This window comes from Carcharodon carcharias, chromosome 2 (assembly GCF_017639515.1).
Source record: "Carcharodon carcharias isolate sCarCar2 chromosome 2, sCarCar2.pri, whole genome shotgun sequence".
In the NCBI taxonomy this organism is placed as follows: Eukaryota; Metazoa; Chordata; class Chondrichthyes; order Lamniformes; family Lamnidae; genus Carcharodon; species Carcharodon carcharias.
In genome coordinates, this window is record NC_054468.1 from 57,410,332 (window position 1) to 57,429,601 (window position 19,270).

The 19,270-nt window shown below is 46.8% G+C and overlaps 1 protein-coding gene across 2 annotated transcripts in view; it reads left to right on the forward strand.

Annotated features, from left to right (window-relative positions):
• Window positions 1-19,270, forward strand: part of LOC121273717 (WD repeat-containing protein 49-like) — an 85,468-nt gene that overhangs the window by 47,022 nt on the left and 19,176 nt on the right. The window contains exons 16-18 of one of the 2 annotated variants that reach the window (XM_041180883.1): window positions 1,206-1,315; window positions 6,187-6,333; window positions 16,565-16,706. In XM_041180883.1, the coding sequence (XP_041036817.1) occupies window positions 1,206-1,315; window positions 6,187-6,333; window positions 16,565-16,706 (399 nt within the window). The remainder of the gene's footprint in view (window positions 1-1,205; window positions 1,316-6,186; window positions 6,334-16,564; window positions 16,707-19,270) is intronic. The other variant, XM_041180887.1, reaches the window with a different exon arrangement.

Here is a 19,270-nt window from a genome sequence, read left to right on the forward strand (position 1 = left end):
AGGCTGCCTCCACCTCTGCTGTTTATGTCCGGGGAGCACCAAGACGTAGCAGCAGGTTTAGGAATGTGAAGGAGAATTAGTTGCACAGCCTGGGCATGGGTGTTAATCACATGTACACACTGTTAACAATTGTAAATAAACTCCCAAAAATGTCTCCCTGCCTTTGGCTCCTTGTTCTGATGAGCAGTGTGATACTTCCCCAAACCATATTTAAAGATGTTATGCATTTTAATCATTTTTAGTGATGCACTATCAATGTCATTCTTAATCCACATCTGACATGTACGCCGGGAAACTCAACCCCACTGTGGCAGGACTCGCTGTGGAGAATGCGACAGTCCAACCAAGAGCCCATTGACTTTCGGCGGGTCCGGAAAATCCTGGCCACAGTAAACATTTTGATGTAGGAGTAAAAGTTCTTAAATGGATAGCTGTATTAAAATGAGTTACAGAAATATTGGAAAAATGCATAGGGGAGAATTTTATGTCCCATGGGCGGGTGTGTACCCGACCCAACCGGGTGTAAACTCATGCGAGAAGACATCGGGCGAGCGTCCCAACGTCATTGTGCATTCGCGTGATATTTTGCTTGGGGGGTGCAGACGAAAGTCGAAAGCGCGCCCGCTGACAATTAAGAGGGCAATTAAGCCCATTAACAATTTTTCATTGCCCATCCAACTTTATGGTTGGCAGACGAGCAAATAGGTCAGGTGGCCTTTGCATTTTTCATCAAACCTCATCCACGGGTGGAATGAAATTTCCATGATGAGGTAAAATAAAAATAAATTTCTGTGGACAGCATTTTTAGTGGCTATATTTTTGGGTGATTGATTGTGATGCATGGAGACGTTTTTCATCTTTTAAAATTCTTTATTTCAGCTTTTTCAGGTCTCCAGCTCCCTGCCTTCTGGGAGCTTTCTCGCAGCGTCACTCATGCCAGTGGAAACATCATCACCCGCTCTCTTCACATCCCCAGCCCAGCAGCGCTGAGCGTTTCAGTGCGCGTTTCACGGTGGCTGGCTGTTAATTGGCCAGTCAGTGTGAAATCACGGTCAGGGGCTGATCGTGGTGGGTAGTCCCTTTCCCGACCCTTCACGGGCCGGCGATTGGACGCGCCCACCATAGGTAAAATTCAGGCCAAAGTTTCTAAATATAAGCCTTAACTATTTAGTATCTCTTAAGTAATATTGAAATTTATCTTGTAGGATTAACATATGGAAAAGTACAGTTTTGGGTAACAGGTTTAGAGAAAACAGAATCCAAAAGAGACCAAGACCGCAGCTGTCTGCTTGGGGCAAAATGCAGAACCCTATTGGTAAGAATAATCTATTTACACATAAACTTATACTTGCATATATTGCAATTACTATGGAATAATCCATTAGGCTTTCTTACAAGTCAACAATAATAGTAATTCCGAACTAAGCACTGGCTCATTCAAGAATATTAATGGATAGATATTTACGATTACAATGTCATTTATAGAGTATTAATTAGTTCATTACATAAACAAATTCTACCATTGTGTAACTGCGCAATCTTAACGTAGCAAACTTGGAGACTAGTTTCATAAATGGGATTTTGATGCCGTTGGTACAAGTTATTGCTACGTGTCTCCAAATTCATTGCTTACAATTGCACATGATGAGGTACATATTACCTACTGCTGTAAAATTAGATTTGGCATTTTCAGAAGAATCTATAGGACAGAAGTGTTTCCTCTCATTTTCACAATTGTATCCAATTATTGAAAGTTCAAGTAGTTATCGAAATATTTACTTCTAAACCACTGCATAAACTGACAAGAGCAGCACTGAGAAGGGGACCGGAAAACACACATCAATGAAGCATTGCAACCTAGAAAATTGATTTATTCAAATTTTAACTTCTGAATTGCCACTAAAACATTGTGAAAAATAATCTTCATACAATGAAACAGCCCTCCATTTTTATGTAATTCACTAGAATTTGATTTGACGCTGTGTAGCTGCAGTTTCTCCATTAAATAGAGGGTGGAATTTTCCCAAATTTGCACTAAGTGGGCTAGCAGGCAAGCAAAATGGCATGCTGCCTGCCGATGGCAGGGGCGGGTTTTCATGCCGTACCATCGCGAACCTGCCTCATTATTTATGCACTCCGAGGAAACACGCCACTTCCATGGCGGGCAGGCTCCTCATTCGCCCGCTCGCCATCACCCTGCCGTTGAATCACACCGGGCGCCATGTTTAAAGGCAAGTGCAGCACTCATTGCTTCCAGCTCACCACTGCTGCCCAGGAGACATGGCCCTCAAAGGCAAGAAGACTGCAGATCCCCGGTTTAATGATGGGTCCCTCGAGTGATTGCTGGATGCTGTGGAAGTCCACCGCAATGTCCTGTACCCCTGCTCTGGCCACAGGATGGGCATCAACCTGACCAATCTGACTTGGCTGGTCATCGCCAGCGCCCTTCAGAAGAGGACAGCCACCCAGTGCCGCAAGTGGATGAATGATCTCATCCGTTTCACCAGGGTAAGTTACTCTTTTCATCACTCTCAACGCACACAGTCACAGACCTAGCAAACATCCACAGGGCCCTCACTCACTGCCAGTTCAAGGAACGTCACCATTCACTCTCTTACGTTCACCATCATTGTCTTCATCCCATCCATGAGATCATGCACCACCCACATAGGCCAGGCACATTTATCATGTGGCCGGACAAGCGTCCTCCTTACATTTTCTCCAACACTATCCATGCAGGACAAGCTGGCACACAACAAGAAAGAAAGATCACAGACCGGTGACAGAATGCCTGAAATCAAGGTCCTAAAGGACTTTGAGAACAGAGCCATCCAGCTGGCCGGCGATGATCTGGACCGGTCCTGTGCTGATGGTGAGGTTGGCGCTGCTCTACCAAGTGGGGAACCAGCAGTGCAACATCCATCAGACAACCAAGCTGTGAGTGATGAGACAACTGCTGGAGGCCAGAAATTTGCAGAGTCTGAGTCAGATGAGGAGCCTTTGGACTTGGTCATGTCACAGTTGCTGGAGCTGCAAAGGCAAGCTCAGGAACTACAGGAAGGGATGTCTGCTGCACTCCTCAGGTTGCAAGGCAAGATGGAGGAGTCCGTCTGACTTCAGGCTGGGCTGATAGCGCCGGCATGCCAATGCACCGAGGCCAACACTGGTCGGATGGCAGTCGCCCTGGGGACCTTAGTCCAAGACTTCGCTCCTGCAGTGCTGCGTGGGCCCAACTCCATCGCTGATGCCATAATTGGCCTCCAACAGTGTGTACGTGAGAGGGATGCTGGGCAGCTCGATCTCACTCCAGCTGCCCCTTCCACTCTCAGAGTCAGCCAGGGGCCCTGGGGGACCCATTGGGAGGAGGATCAGCAGGTGCACACTCCAGGGTCATCCACCCAGGTGACTCTGAGCGTCCAGCCCATCCGACTCCCCTCTTCCTGTGACCTCAGCAGCTCTAGCTCCACAGGCTGAGGAGGGTGCCACTGCCACACAGCAGGACCCTGAAAGCAGGCCGAGGCCCTCCAAGTTGCGGCCCTCCAGAGGATGCCTGCCAAGGTCATCAGACAGGGCGTCACAGTCAGCAGGCTGCCTCCACATCCGCTATGGAAGCCCAGGGAGCACCAAGATGTAGCAGCAGGGCTAGGACAGTTAAGGAGAATTAGTTGCACAGCCTGGCCATGGGTGTTAATCACTTGTACATACTGTTCACTATTGTCAATAAACTCCTAAGAATGTCTCCCTGCCTGTGGCTCCTTGTTCTGATGAGCAGTGCTCTTGTCACTCAGATGTGAAACCTTTCCGCACAAGATAAAAGACAGGTGTCTCAGTCCAGGTCCTAATCCCTGTGCTCTGTGCAGCCTTTGGACCAAAGTGATAGTCCAGCCTCCCTGGAGACATTACTGATGCCTGCACCTTGGCAGTGCTTGTCATTGTTGCCAAGATGTAATGGGTAGGCGCCAACAAGTTCTCTCATTCCCTTTGTCTGCTGTCAGTACCTTTAAGGAGGGACTGGCCCCCATCTCTTCAGCATCTGTGACCAATGATGTTGTGCTCCAGCTCCTGAACTGCTCAGGTGCTGAAGTCGGACAAAGCATCTGATATTTCTTAAGTTTCATGGCTGTGTCTCTTTGATATGACCCTGATAACGCAGCACAAGCGAGCTGCCCTTGGCCAGACAGGAGTCAGATATTCTCAGAGGCTATGTGAAGATTTATGGAGTGCCCTTAATGTATGTCATCATCATCCTCCTGCAATTGAATGACCATTAGGTCCTCCACTGTCTTTCCATGACAGGAGCATTCTCATAGAGGGTATGTGCACTGCTGTAAGCCAGACTGGAGTTAAAGGTTCACAAATGCAATGTGAGGAACTATGGAGTCACCTCACTGCATGTCGTCATCATCCTCCACAAGTTTACCAACTATGATTGCTTCCCGAGTGCGCTTGCCGCATCTAGCCAGTGCGAGGACGTCATTCCCATCATCGTCGCCTCCAAGGACCTCCTCAGCCTCATCCATGTCAGCGTCCTCCTCATTGGAGGAGATGTGCATCTCCTCCATCTCCTCTTTAGCCAGCTCGTCTCCCCGTTGTAGCACCAGGTTGTAAAGGGTGCAGCAGATGGTGACAATGTGTGACACCCTCTGCAGACTGTATTGCAGGGCTCCACCAGACTGGTCCAGACACCAGAACTGCATCGTCAGCATCCCGATGGTCTGCTCCACCAAGTGGCAAGCTGCTCTCTACTCAGTCTTTTTTGGTCTCTGTAGGCCATCAGGCATACAGTTAGTTCACCAGGCTCCATGATCCTGATGTAGTTCTCCTGTAGGATGAAAGAGAGAGATATGTGGTTATCATGGGTATACTAAGAACCGGTCCTGGTTAAGTATTATGGCCCCTTAATGTTTTCTGGAGAGTGCTGGCCACCACTGGGATGGCCTGAGATTAGTGCGCTGCATGGCTGTCCAGTTAGCTTGAACCATGGGGGAGACTGGTCCAAACTGGTATGCTGACGTTGCTGGGGGCTGTGAGCAATGACTGCTCCATGGCCAGTTTTAGCGAGGAGATAGTACAACATGTGCAGTCCAACTGCTCTGCAGTCCACTAAAATGCTCATGAATTTGCAGTCTGTGCTGGGGGGGAGGTGGCGGGGAAGGGTGGTGGGGAGTGCAGGGTGCGGGCTGTGGGAAACTAGGTGGCACTTTGATACCTCTGCATTGCTTGAGTGGGCAGATAAGCTAGGATCCTGACCCCAATCATATCAATGTGGCTGCGCCTGAACTGTCTCAGTTGCAGAGGAATGGTCACTTTCTACAGATTTCCCTAATGCATGGCCACATCTCTTGCCAACCCTAACCCCCCACCCCCCGGACCCTGAATGCTTGTGTGCTATATTCAATGGCAGGGTTGCCCTTGACCACAAACAACGCCCCCCCCCCACCCCCAAACCCCACCCCAGCCACCAGTTGCCTCAATGGCAAGGCTGCACTTGCCCCCTACTCACCCTCACAAGTCACCTCCAAGACAGGGCGGCACTTAACCCCGACTCCCCGGCGCCCCTGAAGCCTGAAAAGTAACAGGTGACCCTGGCGACCTCTGCAGAACATTGCCGTGCACTCACCTCCAGTTCACTCAAAGTGCAGGCTGCCAAGTGCACGTCCCCTCTGTGCTGTTGTGAAACACGTCAGCGTGCTTTCCCGCTGACATGGATGGATGGATGATCCAGCGGGGGGAGCAAGAGCCTGGCAGGATGGCCTGATAATGATATGCTGTTGTATTACAATGAGGTTCCTGATGACCAATGGTGGGAAACTTGACCAGCCGTAGTAGATGGACTGAGCGGACAATCGCAACCTGCCTTCTTACCATCATGAAACCGATCTCGCCATATTGTCCGCTCATACCACCAGCGGGCACGGAAAATTCCACCCAGAATCTAACCTATTACCAATTTTAAGACTTTAGTTTAGAATTGTTCAACATCTTTTTAGCCTTGATTTCCAACTTATTTACCAATTATTCTTATTGTTTTCCTAATATTGCACTGGCAGAATGACTGTGTTTAAAGAGTCTGCGTAACATTATTTCCTGTATTAATAAATAAAACTGAAAAATATTTGATTTGTTGTAACAATTTAATGTTCAGAGATATTTTGTATTTTTTTACTTGTTGGATTGTCTTTGCAGGAACATTTAGTTCCCTACATATGGAAGACTTGGAGAAAATCATCGATGTGCCAGAACCAGACTTTCTGCGGAACCCCCATAAATATTTTGACATTAAGTTTGAAGACGCTGATAATGAAAAGCTGATGTTCCCTACTTTATCTGAAAGTAAGCAATTAATTCCTTCCTCATATTTATAACTGAGTTTTAAATATGTGGCAGTAATATAAGTTTCAAGTCAAAAAGTTCACCACTAAGCTCCTAAATGGTATAATTCACACTTTCAGTTAGAAAAGTAAGGAATTGAGGAAAACATACTATTGATGAAAAAAATAACTGTTCAGCTGTAGACTTTAGTTTGATAAAGTGAGTGTAGGTGCAAATTTAACCAAACTTTGATTTAAATATTGTATTCACTCCTATATCCACTCATATGTTCATATAATTCAGCCTTGCATATCGTCCAAGTCACACCTTAACTATGGGTCATAAACCATTATTCATCTCCAATATTTAAAATCAATGTAACTGTTAGAGATTTATAATATGATGCAAAAGCAATATGTAGCTAAACTTAGCTAAATGATCATTTTTTGTTAGTGTTAACCATGTTGATTTGATCACACAATAGATTGTTATGAAATGAGTACAGCAAGTCAGCTGTACAAACCAAGGACCAGCAATTTGAACAAAACCGATCATTCACTTTTTTCACAGTTATCAATAAGAAACTAGCAATCGCCCCAAAATCAATTCACTCAATAAAGACTGATTGTATTATATATCTCTAACGACATTTTACCCATTGGCCACAATGGCGGCTTTTCACACAATATTGTCCCAAACCCGCCACATTAATTATGCATTCCCGGGAAACATGCTGTGGCTCTTATTCACCCACCACACCATCACCTTGCTGCTTCATCATGCCGGGTGCCATATTTAAAGTCTAGCCACACGCACACATCTCAGTGCTTCCAGCCCAGGACTACTGCAGGGAAGATGTTCACGAAAGGCAAAAAGACAGCAGCCCCCAGGTTTAGTGACATGTCACTGGAATGCCTTTTGGATACCATGAGGGCCCGCCGTGATGTCCTCTACCCCCACTCTGGCTGCATGATGGGCAGTGGCTTAACCAACCAGGCTTGGGAGATGGTGGCAGCAGTGGTCAGCGCCAACGCCCTTCAGAAGAGGACAGCCACCCAATGCCACAAGTGAATGAATGATCTCCCTCGTTCTTCCAGGATAAGTCACTCTTCTCATCATTCTCAACTCTCACACTCACAAACCCATCAACATCCAAAGGGCCCACTCACTGCCAGTTCAAGGGACATCACCATTTACTCTCTCACACACACCTTCATCGTCCTCATCCCATCCATGTGACCACTCACCACCCAGATGCCAGGCATACTTGTCATCTGGCCTGGCAGGTGTTCTGCTTACACTTTCTCCATCTCTATTCATGCAGGACAAGCTGGCACACAACAAGAGGGAGAGGTCACAGACCGGTGGCAGAATGCCTGAAATCAAGATCCTTACGGACTTTGAAAACAGAGCAATCTAGCTGGCCGGCCACAATAATGAACTGATCCTGTGCTGATGGTGAGGTCGGCGATGCTGTACCAAGTGGGGATCCAGCAGTGCAACATCCATCAGACAACCATGCTGAGAGTGATATGTCCTATTTCATAGGCCACTGCCATGCACTAATTATCTCCCACTGCTTCCGCAGGCACATTTGGGAAACATTTGATGGAGTCCATGACCCAGGGCCTCCAATCAACCCCTGAAGAAACCTCTGAAGAGGAATTTGGAGACATTCCCCTTGAAGTCCTGTCAGAGCACTCATTCACACTCTCCAGCGGCGCAGAGAGACACACCTCAGTGCGACCTAGCTTCAGAATATCCTCGTGATCACAATCTGGTGAGCACATCAAACTATCTAATCCACAGCAGGCGGTGGCAGGGACTTCCCAGGTGTTCAGCACTCGGAGAACTGCTGGAGACTAGAAATTTGCTGAGTCCAACTCAGATGACGAGCTTCTGGACTTGGTCAAACCTCAGTTGCTGGAGTTGCAAAGGCAAGCTCGGGAAGATCAGGAAGGGGTGTCCGTTGCACTCCTCAGATTGCAAGGCAGGATGGAGGAGTCCACCTACCTTCAGGCTGAGGTGATAGCGCCGGCATGCCAATGCATCGAGGCCAAAACTGGTAGGATGGCAGCCGCCATGGAAACCTTGGTCCAGGATGTCGCCCCTGCATTGCAGTGTGGGCTCAACTCCATCGCTGATGCCATTGTTGGCCTCCATCAGTGTGAATGTGAGAGAGGTGTGGGGCAGCCCGATCTCATTCCAGCTACCCCTCTCCTCAAGGAGTCAGCCTGGGGTCCTTGAGCACCCATAGGGAGGAGGATCAGCAGGTGTACCCCTGGGGCCATCCATCCAGGTGAATCCGGGAATGTATGGTCCATCCAACTCCCCTCTTCCTGTGACCTCAGCAACTCCAGCTCCACAGGTTGAGGAGCGTGCCACCGTCTCAAAGCAGGACCCTGAAAGCAGGCCGGGGCCCTCCAGGTCTCGGCCCTCCAGAGGACGCCCGCTAAGATCATCACAGACAGGGCATCGCAGTCAGCAGGCTGCCTCCACCTAGCGGCAGGTTTAGAAAAGTTAAAGTGATGTAACTCTTTCTAGTACAAACCCGTTTCCATCTGTTTCAGATGAAGTTACATTGTTTCATAGTTTGCCATTGTGAGATTTGAACTCTTGATCTTGGGGTTACAAACCCAGTACCATAACCACTTGGCACAGCCTGGGCATGGGTGTTAATCACTTGTACATATTGTTCCCTATTGTCAATAAGCTCCCAAGAATGTCTCCCTGCCTATGGCTCCTTGTTTTGCTGAGCAGTGTTCATGTCACTCAGATGTGATACATTTCTGCACAAGATAAAGGCAGGTGTCTCAGTCCAGGGCCTCTTCACTGTGCTTTGTGCAGCCTTCGGGCTGTAGTGATGGTCCACCCTCACACTCTCTAGACACATTACTGCCTACACCTCGATGGTGTTTGTCATTGCTGCCAGAATGTGGGCAGGCGTCACAGAGTTCTCTCATTCTCTGTGTGCTCTCAGCACCTTTAAGTTGGAGCTGGCCCCCATCACACCTGCATCTGTAACCAGTGACGCTGTGCTCCTGAAGGGGTCAGGTGCTTAAGGTGAACAAAGGATCAGATGCTTTTAAAGTTTCATGGCTGTGTCTCTATCATATGACCCTGATCACAGAGCACAAGTGAGCTGCCCTTGGCCAGATAGGAGTCAGACATTCTCAGAGGCTATGTGAAGATCTATGGAGTGACCACACTGCATGTTGTCATCATCCTCCTGCAATCGAGCGACTATTAAGGCCTCCACTTCCTCTCCATGACAGGAAAATTATCACAGAGGGTATGCATACTGCCATAAGCCAGACTGGAGTCAACCGTTCATAGATGCAATGTGAGGATCTATAGTGTCCCCTCACTGCATGTCGTCATCATCCTCCACAAATCTAGCAGCTATGAAGGCCTCCCGATGTGCCTTCCTCGCCTAGCCAGTACAAGGGCCTCATCTCCGTCATCATTGCCTTCGAAGACTTCCTCACTCTTATCCCCATCGGTGTCCTCCACATTGGAGGAGACCTCCAGCTCCACCATCTCCTCTTCAGCCAGCTCCTCTCGCTATTGCAGCACCGGGTTGTAAAGGGTGCAGCAGGTGACAATGATGCGTGACACCCTCTGTGGATTATACTACAGGGCTCCAACAGACCTGTCCAGGCACCAGAACCTCATTTTCAGCATCCCGATGGTTTGCTCCACCAAGTTGTGAGTTGCAGCATGAGCCGCATTATACCTTTGCTCTGCTGCAGTCTGAGGCCACCGCATGGTTGTCATCAGCCACATCCTCTGTGGGTAGCCCTTGTCCCCGAGGAGCCATCACTGAAGCTTCTGTGGACCCTAGAAGATGTCAGGAATTCGTGACCAACTGAGGATTTAGGCATTGTGCACACTCCCTGGAAACCGTGCACAGACCTGCTACACATTCAGCGAATGGAATCCCTTGCAGTTGATGCAATTGACAGCGTGTTGCAATGGAGATCTGAGCACCACATGAGTGCAGTCAATCACACCCTGCACCTGTGCGAAACCCGAGATCTGTTCAAATCCAATCGCTCTTGCATCCTGGCTCTCCTGGCCCTGGATGAAATGCACAAAGTTTTGTGCGTTCGCAAAGGTGGTATCTCTGACCTCATGGATGCATTTGTAGGCAGAGGGTTGTGATATCCCACAGAGGTCACTTGCGGAGCCCTGAAAGGTGCCGCTTCCATAGAATTTGAATGCCGTGGTCACTTTCATGGCCACTGGCTGTGGATGCCCTCCGAGTCCCCGTGGCACCAAATCCTGCGGTAAGTGGCAGATGAGACTGACCAGTTCCTTAGATATGCGCAGTCTTCAGCAACACTGGTTCTCGGTCATCTGCAGGAATGAAAGGCGGTGTCTATAGACCCTGGGTCTAGCTTAGGCACCGACCAGCAATGGCTCGCTGTGACTGTTGGGTGGCATGTGTGGGAGCTCCAGCCGCCCCTTCTTCCTAAGGTTGCTGCTCCTCCCTCTGCACAGCCAGGAGCCTCAGTCACTCTCCTCTCTGTCGTCTTTGCTCTCTGTAAGCCGTGAGGCATACAGCTAGATCCTGATGTACTCCTTCTGAAGGATGAAAGAAAGATGCGTGGGTTAGCATGGGCACACTAAGAACCTGTCTTGGTTAAATCTGAGGGCCCCTTAACTCATACTGGAGAGTGCCGGTCACCACTTGGATGGCCAGAGATTAGTGCGCTGCATGGCTGCCTGAAAACCCACCCACCTCTGCCCCACTCCACCCGACTGATTGGCAGCAGCTTTGCCCATTGGACTGCATGCTGTGCTGTCAGCTCAGGTGTAGGAATTCTCCTAACCCGTACTGCAAGGCTGCACTGTTAGCTTAAACCATGGGGGAGACTGGTCCAAACCGGGAGGATGACATTTCAAGGGGCTGTGAGCACCTCCACCAGTGGCTTCTCCATGGCCAGTTTTAGCAAGGAGATTGTACAATGTGTCCAGTCATCCAACTGTTCTGCAGTTCACTAAAAGGCTCATTACTGGGCAGTCTGTGCCCAAGGAGTGAAAAGCTCTGGAGCACTTGCTGGCACTTCGATGCCTCTGAGTTGCTTGAGTGGGCAGATAATCTAGAGGCCTGACTCCAATCATATCAATGGCTGTGCCTGAACTGTCTCAGTTGCAGAGGAATGGTCACTTTATATAAGATGTCCCTAATGCCTGGCCGCTTCCCTCGCCCACCCAACCCCCATCCCAAAAGCTTATGCACTGCATTTAACTGCAGGGCAGCCCTTTCCACCAGCCAGCCCCCCAACAACTACCTTAGCTGCAGGGCATCCCCAGCCCCCCTAAGTCGCCACAACTGCAGGGCAGCCGATCCCCCCCACAATGCACCTGATTTCTAACAGGTGACCCAGACGAGCACTCCGCAACGTTACTGTGTACTCACCCCCAAGTTCCCCTCAAGGTGCAGCCCGCCAAGTGCACGCCTTTTCTATGTTGTTGTGAAGCACATCAGGATGCGATCATGCTGACGTAGGTGGACGAGCCAGCGGGGAGGACGATTCCAGCAGACTGGCCTTATAATGATACGCAGATGTATGACAATGAGGCTCCCAACGTCCGATGGCGGAAAACGCGACCCGCCATTGATGGGCAGAACGGATGATTGCAAATTGGTTTCACGACGTTCTGTAACCAATTTTTGACCTTCTCGCCATATTGTCCGCTCCCGCCACTGAACACGCCTGACGCCAGCGGGCACGGAAAATCCCAGCCTATGAGTCCTCCCCCTCTAAAATACAGGCAGTACCGTGTTCCTCTAGGTGCTGGAAAGCTCCGGCCCCCAACTTCCAAGTGCTGCGTGACCTGGCTACTCTCCCACTGACCAAAGTGGTGCCAGGTTTCAACCCCTTCAGAGCACTTGGGCCAGCCCCAGGACTCCCCACCCCTCCTAACTATTGCCACAAGAACGGCTGTCCCTTTTCTAAATTTCCTTCCGGTGGATTTACAGGAGGGCAAAGGGTAACAAGAAGTGATTCATTTAAACAAATTTGAAATTTTTTAGGAATTGACATGCTGAGTACACATAAGGAAGTTTTTGCTAATGCACAAAGTAAGCAGCATGAAATCCAGTTCAATGGAATACTGCTTTGACAGAATGCTTACTCAATTCACAAAATTTGGTGAGTGAGGGGGTTTTAAGGGTTGTTCTTGATGGGAGAGTGTTGGTTACAGAATGGTGTCTCTTAAAGAAGTCTTTGTAGCCTTCAGTTGGTTAACTGTAAGAGTATGGGCTAGGAGCTATCTCCATGCTTAGGTCTTTTCACGTCTCTGCTCAACACTACACTGACCCCTGGGCCTAGGTCATGTGCCTTCTTACATAACTGTGTGGGTGGTACTGTACTCAGTCCCACATTAACCCTGTAAGTACCAGACCCTTATACTACACCTCACTCCAAAGTCTTTATCCAATGTAAATGGAGTTACATTAATTTACTTAATGTCTTACATTGTTATCAATCTCATGCACTTATATTGTTCTTACCACATTATTGCTATTACTGCATTAGCACTATTGTGCCATTCTCATGACTCCATCTTCCCCCCTTCAAATCCTTGAATTTGTAGATTCAGCTGGTCTGGAGGCTTTATAACCCTTCCATATCTCATTCATCGTTCTGTTGGAAGAGTGCTAGGCTTTGTTGTTTCTGGTTCTTGCTGTTGGCTTGGAGGTTGGACTGGCATTTGGGTGCACATTCATTCTTTTCTTCCATTGCTTCATCTTGAACCACACTTGGTTGTTTCAGCTGTTGTGTTGATCAGTGGTTGCTGCTCCTCTTAACTCGTTTCTTGCAGGTGGACAAACATTGTGCTCGTTGCCACACTGCTTCTTTCTTTTCTTTCTACATGTTGTCAATGGTGGAAGACTGCTACCAGGTTCCAGCACCCCTTGGGGTCATAGCATACTGGCTGGAAGCTGCAGTGTGTGCACAATGGTTGCTGTGTTGACCTGCTGGACCATCATCTTAGTTGGAGGTAGAGCCTTCTTGGCCTGCTGATCACTCTCTTGTACCACGTTCATTGGAGGCGTTGTGGTAATCTTGTGCATAGAAGGCTGCTTTGACCACTGGGAATTTTCTGGGACCTGCAATGAGAATGGACCAACCTACTCTGCAAAGAGAGAAAGTTCAGAGCTGACGTCCAAATCTGGATACACTTTAGTGTTCAAGTACTTGGAACTGTGCAGATCTAGTTGTCGAATGACAGTGGCTGTCTTGACATCCTCCCCGTCTGGAGGAGATCAAGGTTATGCATACATCTCTGCTCAGGAGAGAGAAAGGTTTGTTACGGATGATGTACATCAGCTCAAAGATTTGTTTTTCACCGTACCCAAGTGGTTCCAGGGTCATGCCAATGACTGGAAGTCAAATTCCTCCTGTCCTGTAAAATGGAGCGTTCATCATTTGAAGCTGGAGGTCTGTGAGCCATGGTTCCTTATCTGACAGGACTGTCGTACTGGCACCTGAGTCTAATATAAAATTTGTTCGCTGGCCTTTGACAAAGATGTCTGCATTCCAGAATGAGGAAGCACAATTTTTGACCTCGCACAAGAAGCATGGCTGTGTGTCTTTGGGTTATTGGTCTTGACCTCATGGGTTACTTTTGGGCCTTCTGTACGTTTCTGGAGTTTTGACTTGCACAGTTTGCCTAGTGTCCAATCCTGTTGCAGTGGAAGTATGGGGCTGTATTTACAGGACACTGATCCCTCTTGTGTGGTTGCTTTACATCATACTGTTGGCAAGGTCACTCTGCTGGACGGTTTAGGAATTGCTTTCCCTGATGTTTTGTCCCTGTGCCTTTGTGGCCTAATAAGCTGGACTGAGGGTTGGTTTCTGCCGCATGCTTTATTCTCTCCCCTTCAGATTGTCTTGTGCTGCTTTTGACATTCAGACAGTCTCACTGTCTGGATTGCTTTATCCAGGGTTAGATGTTGTTTAGCTTGTAGGAAGTCAGAGAGTGTATTTAACCACTATTTTCTCTCTGATGAATTCAGACTTTAAATCTCCATATTTATACCCTTCTGCCATTCTGTAAAGATCATTTATGAAGGATTTGACAGGTTCCCCTGGCAATTGGACTCTTTTATTGAATTTAGCTCTCTCCAGTATTTTATTGCTTTGTAAGTTAAAATAGATGTCAAAAGATTTGAAAACCTCCTCAAATTTGGCGGATGACTCATTAATACCCTGTCTTGCAATGATGCTGTCTGCAACGGGACCTACAGTGTGTTCACTAGCATATATTCTGACTTTTTAAACCAGAAGCGATACTGTATCTTAAAAATCTTTTCCTCCTAAGACCCCAATTTTGTGACTGGTCCGGGCTATTGCTTAGTCCGAATTGAGTTGCAAGTGTTGAATTGTGATCCATGTTAAATTTTTAAAAATTGTATGTGCAGCTTTCAGAGCTCACAGGCTTACAAGATGACATCGCCATTGACTCTGAGGCAAAGGGATTTCTGGCCCTTGCTGGTTTTGGCGGGCTTCACAAAATGGCAATGCACGCTTCTTGAAGAAGACTCCCAACAATGGCTGTCCGGATCGGCTTTGCACTTTCCCCCAACTCTCCCCCCCCCCCCCCCCCATTCCGCAGTTTGCTATAGCGAGTAACAAAGCATTTGAATTTAATATTATGCTTGCCATTTTCCAAGCTGGACAGTCCCGACATTCCCGAGAGACTTAAATAATTAATTCTCTTTTCTTACAAGTTCAGAGGCCACGTGTTGAGGCTCCAATTGGGGAAATGGATTTTAGCGATGGGCTTTCCTTCAATGGTGCCTCTGACACTGAATTAGGAAAGGGTTCTCAGGACTAGCTGCAACCTGGAACTTTAAAAGATTTAACTCACCCTTAGGCTCTGTGGACTCTGTACTCTGAAGCTGGACCTCCAAGGAAGATTCAATGGAGTCTTCTGCTGCAGTAAAAATCACTGCCCTCAGCTTCCAGGCCTTTTCTCTGGAATGTTTTCTGGAGAATTTTCTCTGTGTCTTCAGCTTCTGTTGGGAGTTTCCCTCAGGTCAGAATTTTCATTGAAGTTTCTTAGTCTTCTGGCATCTTGGCTTCTTTCAGCATTTTAGTGAGGTTGAGGGTTTTGATTCCCAGCTGCCACCTTGTTGGGAGGGCATTGGTTGCAAAATGGTGTCTCTTAAAGAAGTGGTCATCTGTAGGTTAACTGTAAGTCTTTATTAACAAGTAGAACTATTTACTCATGTACAGTAAGGGGTATGGGCTTTGAGCTATCTCCATGCTTAGGTCTTTTCACATCTCTATACAACACCACACTAACCACTGGGTCTGGATCATGTGCCTTCTTATATAACTATGGGGGGAGGTGGTGGTGTAGTGGTATCGTCACTGGACTAGTATTTCAGAAACCCAGGATAATGCTCTGGGGACCCAAGTTCAAATCCCACTACAGCAGATGGTGAAATATGAATTCAATAAAAACCTGGAATTAAAAGCCTGATGATGACCATGAAACCATTGCCAATTGTCATAAAAATGCATCTGCTTCACCAATGCCCTTTCCAGAAAGAAATCTGCTGTCCTTACCTGGTCTGGCCTACATGTGACTCCAGATCCAAAGCAATGTGGTTGACTCTTAAATGCCCTCTGAACAAGGGCAATTAGGAATGGGCAATAAATGCTGGCCTAGCCAGTGACACCCGCATCCCATGAATGAATACAAAAAATAAATAAAATACATGGCACACATCTGCAGAACCTGCTGAATTCAGTCTGGATGGGGTAGACCCACCAACTTATTCACAGTTTCTGGATCTGGCCTTTTCTCGAGTCTTCTTCAGCTTGTCTACTCTGCTCCAGTGGACTCAACAACTGCTACTTCTCAGCTTGGACTGATCTGAGTCCTTTTATCTCTTTCAACAAATTTTAGTTTTAATTTCCTAACTTCAGCTTGCTCCTGATTTCCTTAGAGACTGAGAAGTTCAGTTTCATTTGTGTTTGCCTTTTCTGCTTTCCTTTCAGTTTCATTTTCAGCTCAGCTTCTGTTTGGAGGGAGGGCCTGTCTCAAAAATATATACATTAAATTTAAAAATATCCCTCACAATACTTTAAAAGTGATCAAGCTAGCCAAACTTTTGTGTAGATATAAAATGAATGAAGACTGACAGCTATAAGTAGCAATCCTTATTTCTGTCAGTATGAAGCAATATAATTGTGATAAACATTCAATATTTCCACTACATTAACAGCACCAAAAGTAGCTTTTGATGAGAAAAGCCTGTTTCCTAAAGAAATGTTGGATCGTGAAAACAAAACAAAGCTTTTGGATGAAGAGAATTTAAATGGAATAAAAACTACAGTAACCAAGAAAGTTTTAAGAGGGAAGTCTAGGTAGGTTATCTTTGTGCTATAATACACTTGAAGTTCATTAAGATTTCATAGGTTAAACTGAAAATTAATTTGTCAACATGCGCACACTCTGATATGTACTGAGACATCTATTACAGAACCAAAGAATTCTAAAGATGAACTATTGTGAGTAGTTTATAACGTCATTTGAACACTGACCTTTTTATACCTGCATTGAAGTCATTGCTGTTTTCACTTTATCTATAGTATATATGTAGCATTTATTTTTTACTAACAGCTTTGACACCTAACTTGTGAATTAACAAAGCCTTCGTTAAGAAAATGAAAACTTGCCATCAGTCTGTACACGTGATATTAATTATTGGAATAATAATGTGATGCTAATCAATCGTCTCTGGCGTTGCAGATGGAGCAGGAGGGCATCTTATTAATTTTGGATGGTGGTGTAAAATGGGTAGTGTAGAATAAGCGTCCCATCATATTCCAGGCCTGGCTTCCCATTGAAGCTGGTGGAAGGGAAATGTATTCAGGGCATAAGAGGGGCAGCCAAATTAGTGTCGTTCATGTTACACTGTAACCCAAAATTTAAATTGCCCCCAGATAGTTGAGGCATAGTCTTCGTGTCAAACAAGGTTAAAATGTGGGGATAACTCAATTTTTTAAAAAAAATGTCTGGATATGGGCATCACTGACAAGACTGACATTTATTGCCTATCCCTCATTGCCTTTCAGAAGGTGGTGGGAGGCTGTCTTCTTGAACCACTGCAGTCCATGTGGTGAAGGTCTCACACATTGCTGTTGGGTACGGCGTTCCAGCATTCTCAAACAGTGAAAATGAAAGAATGGTGATATATGTTGTATGAGGCTTGGAGAGCAGACAATAAATAAGGAGACACAGACTGCAATGGTATTAGAACAATCTATTAAGCAACAAAAGTTATACTTAACAAAAGAAGGCAGTCAAAAACCTAGAGTTTAAATGGTTCTTGCTTCCCACTGATTCTAGTGACTAAAGGTCTTTCCACCAGTCTCTCCCTATGTCATCTTCAAATCTGTGTAACAAAACTCTTCAAGTGAAGTTTTTATATTCTCTGTAAACAGGGGTGTTGCTGTGTTCTGATATTGCCATCGTACTTTGCTCTTGTTATTCCATTTGTTAGTGGTCACGGACCCTTGAACAGGGCATCCTCAGCACTTAAACAGCCCACCGTTAACTTTTTCCTGTATACCCATTTACCATAATTAATAACACTTACACGCATTTAATAATAGGTCCAAAGTCCATCGATCTATACATTTCAAAGCATATCCTTTGATTGCAACTGGTAACATAGGGAATCTTCCATCCCACCAGCAGAGGGAATCTTGGTGGGCGGAAGAACTTAATTGGGTGTGAGACCAAAAATCACTTTCCCCATGGCGGGATGAACTTTTGAAATTAAGTTCTTGGGACTCTAAAAGCAGATTGAGCTTCCTGATGAGCTATGTCGGGAAGCCCTTTTGCATTCATTAGCAAGTAATGTATGCTCATTAAAAGGCCACCTTGCCAGAATTATGCCCCTCTTCCAAATTAAGTTCTCCACCAGTCACAATTTAGAACAGTCATGTTTATGACTGCATATAAGTGGCATGCACCTCGTGCTGACTCCTTCCATGATTTTGAAGTGAGTAGCCGTGGCTTTAGTCTTCTTGGGACCAATCGCAAATGTCAGCCATTTGATTGAAATCAGATGCCGGTAGGCCAAGCTGCACGGAGGCTGGACATGGGAGGAAGGACCAGCAGGGAAGGGTGGAGCAGAGGCTGGACACAGGAGGGAAGACCAGTGGGGAAGATAGAGGCTGTCCAGGGAAAGAAGCCAGACTGTCCTGGGCATGTTAGAAGCGTAATGCTGTAGGGTGGTGGAAGGCCTCTCTGGGTAGTGAGCACCGGAGAAAGATGTATCTAAAGTTCACGGTCCATCAGTTCTTGAATTTGGTTATTGGAGCTTGAAGGAGAGTCACAGAGAGTACAGTCACAGTCAGAGGAGGGAGTTAGATTAAATAGGTTGGAAGTGGATGGCCTCATATGGTGGCTTCTCAGAAAGCCAAGGTACAGCTGGCCTCGAAAATGGGAGGGGTCAGGATTAGGAAGGTCATAGGCACATTAACAGTGAAGGAAACGAGGGAAAGCAGGAATGTCAATGTAATTGATATTTGGGTCCAGGGTAACAGCTGAATGGTTACAGGAGGGAGAGGAATGAGAAAGCAGTGATTGTGGAGGAGAATGGGGGAATTTGGTGGGTAACAGGGGAGGGTAGAAGGTGCATGACGTGCTGGCAAACCTCACACGCACCATGCTAGAGCTCTGAAGATTATTGCACAGTTTGTAAAATCTCTCAAGCATTCAAAATGGGAGGGGTCTCAGAATGGGTGGGAGGAGTTAATGCCTCATTTTTTGGGCCAAGTGAAGGGGAGCTCTATTAATTATTAGTCCACTCCATGGAGAACCAGGCTCAGCTGAGTTCTGTTTTCGAGGTTTTAATGCCCAATAAATCAGCATTGCTCCATGACCCCATTCTAGCAAGAAGCCATCAAGGTGTGGCACT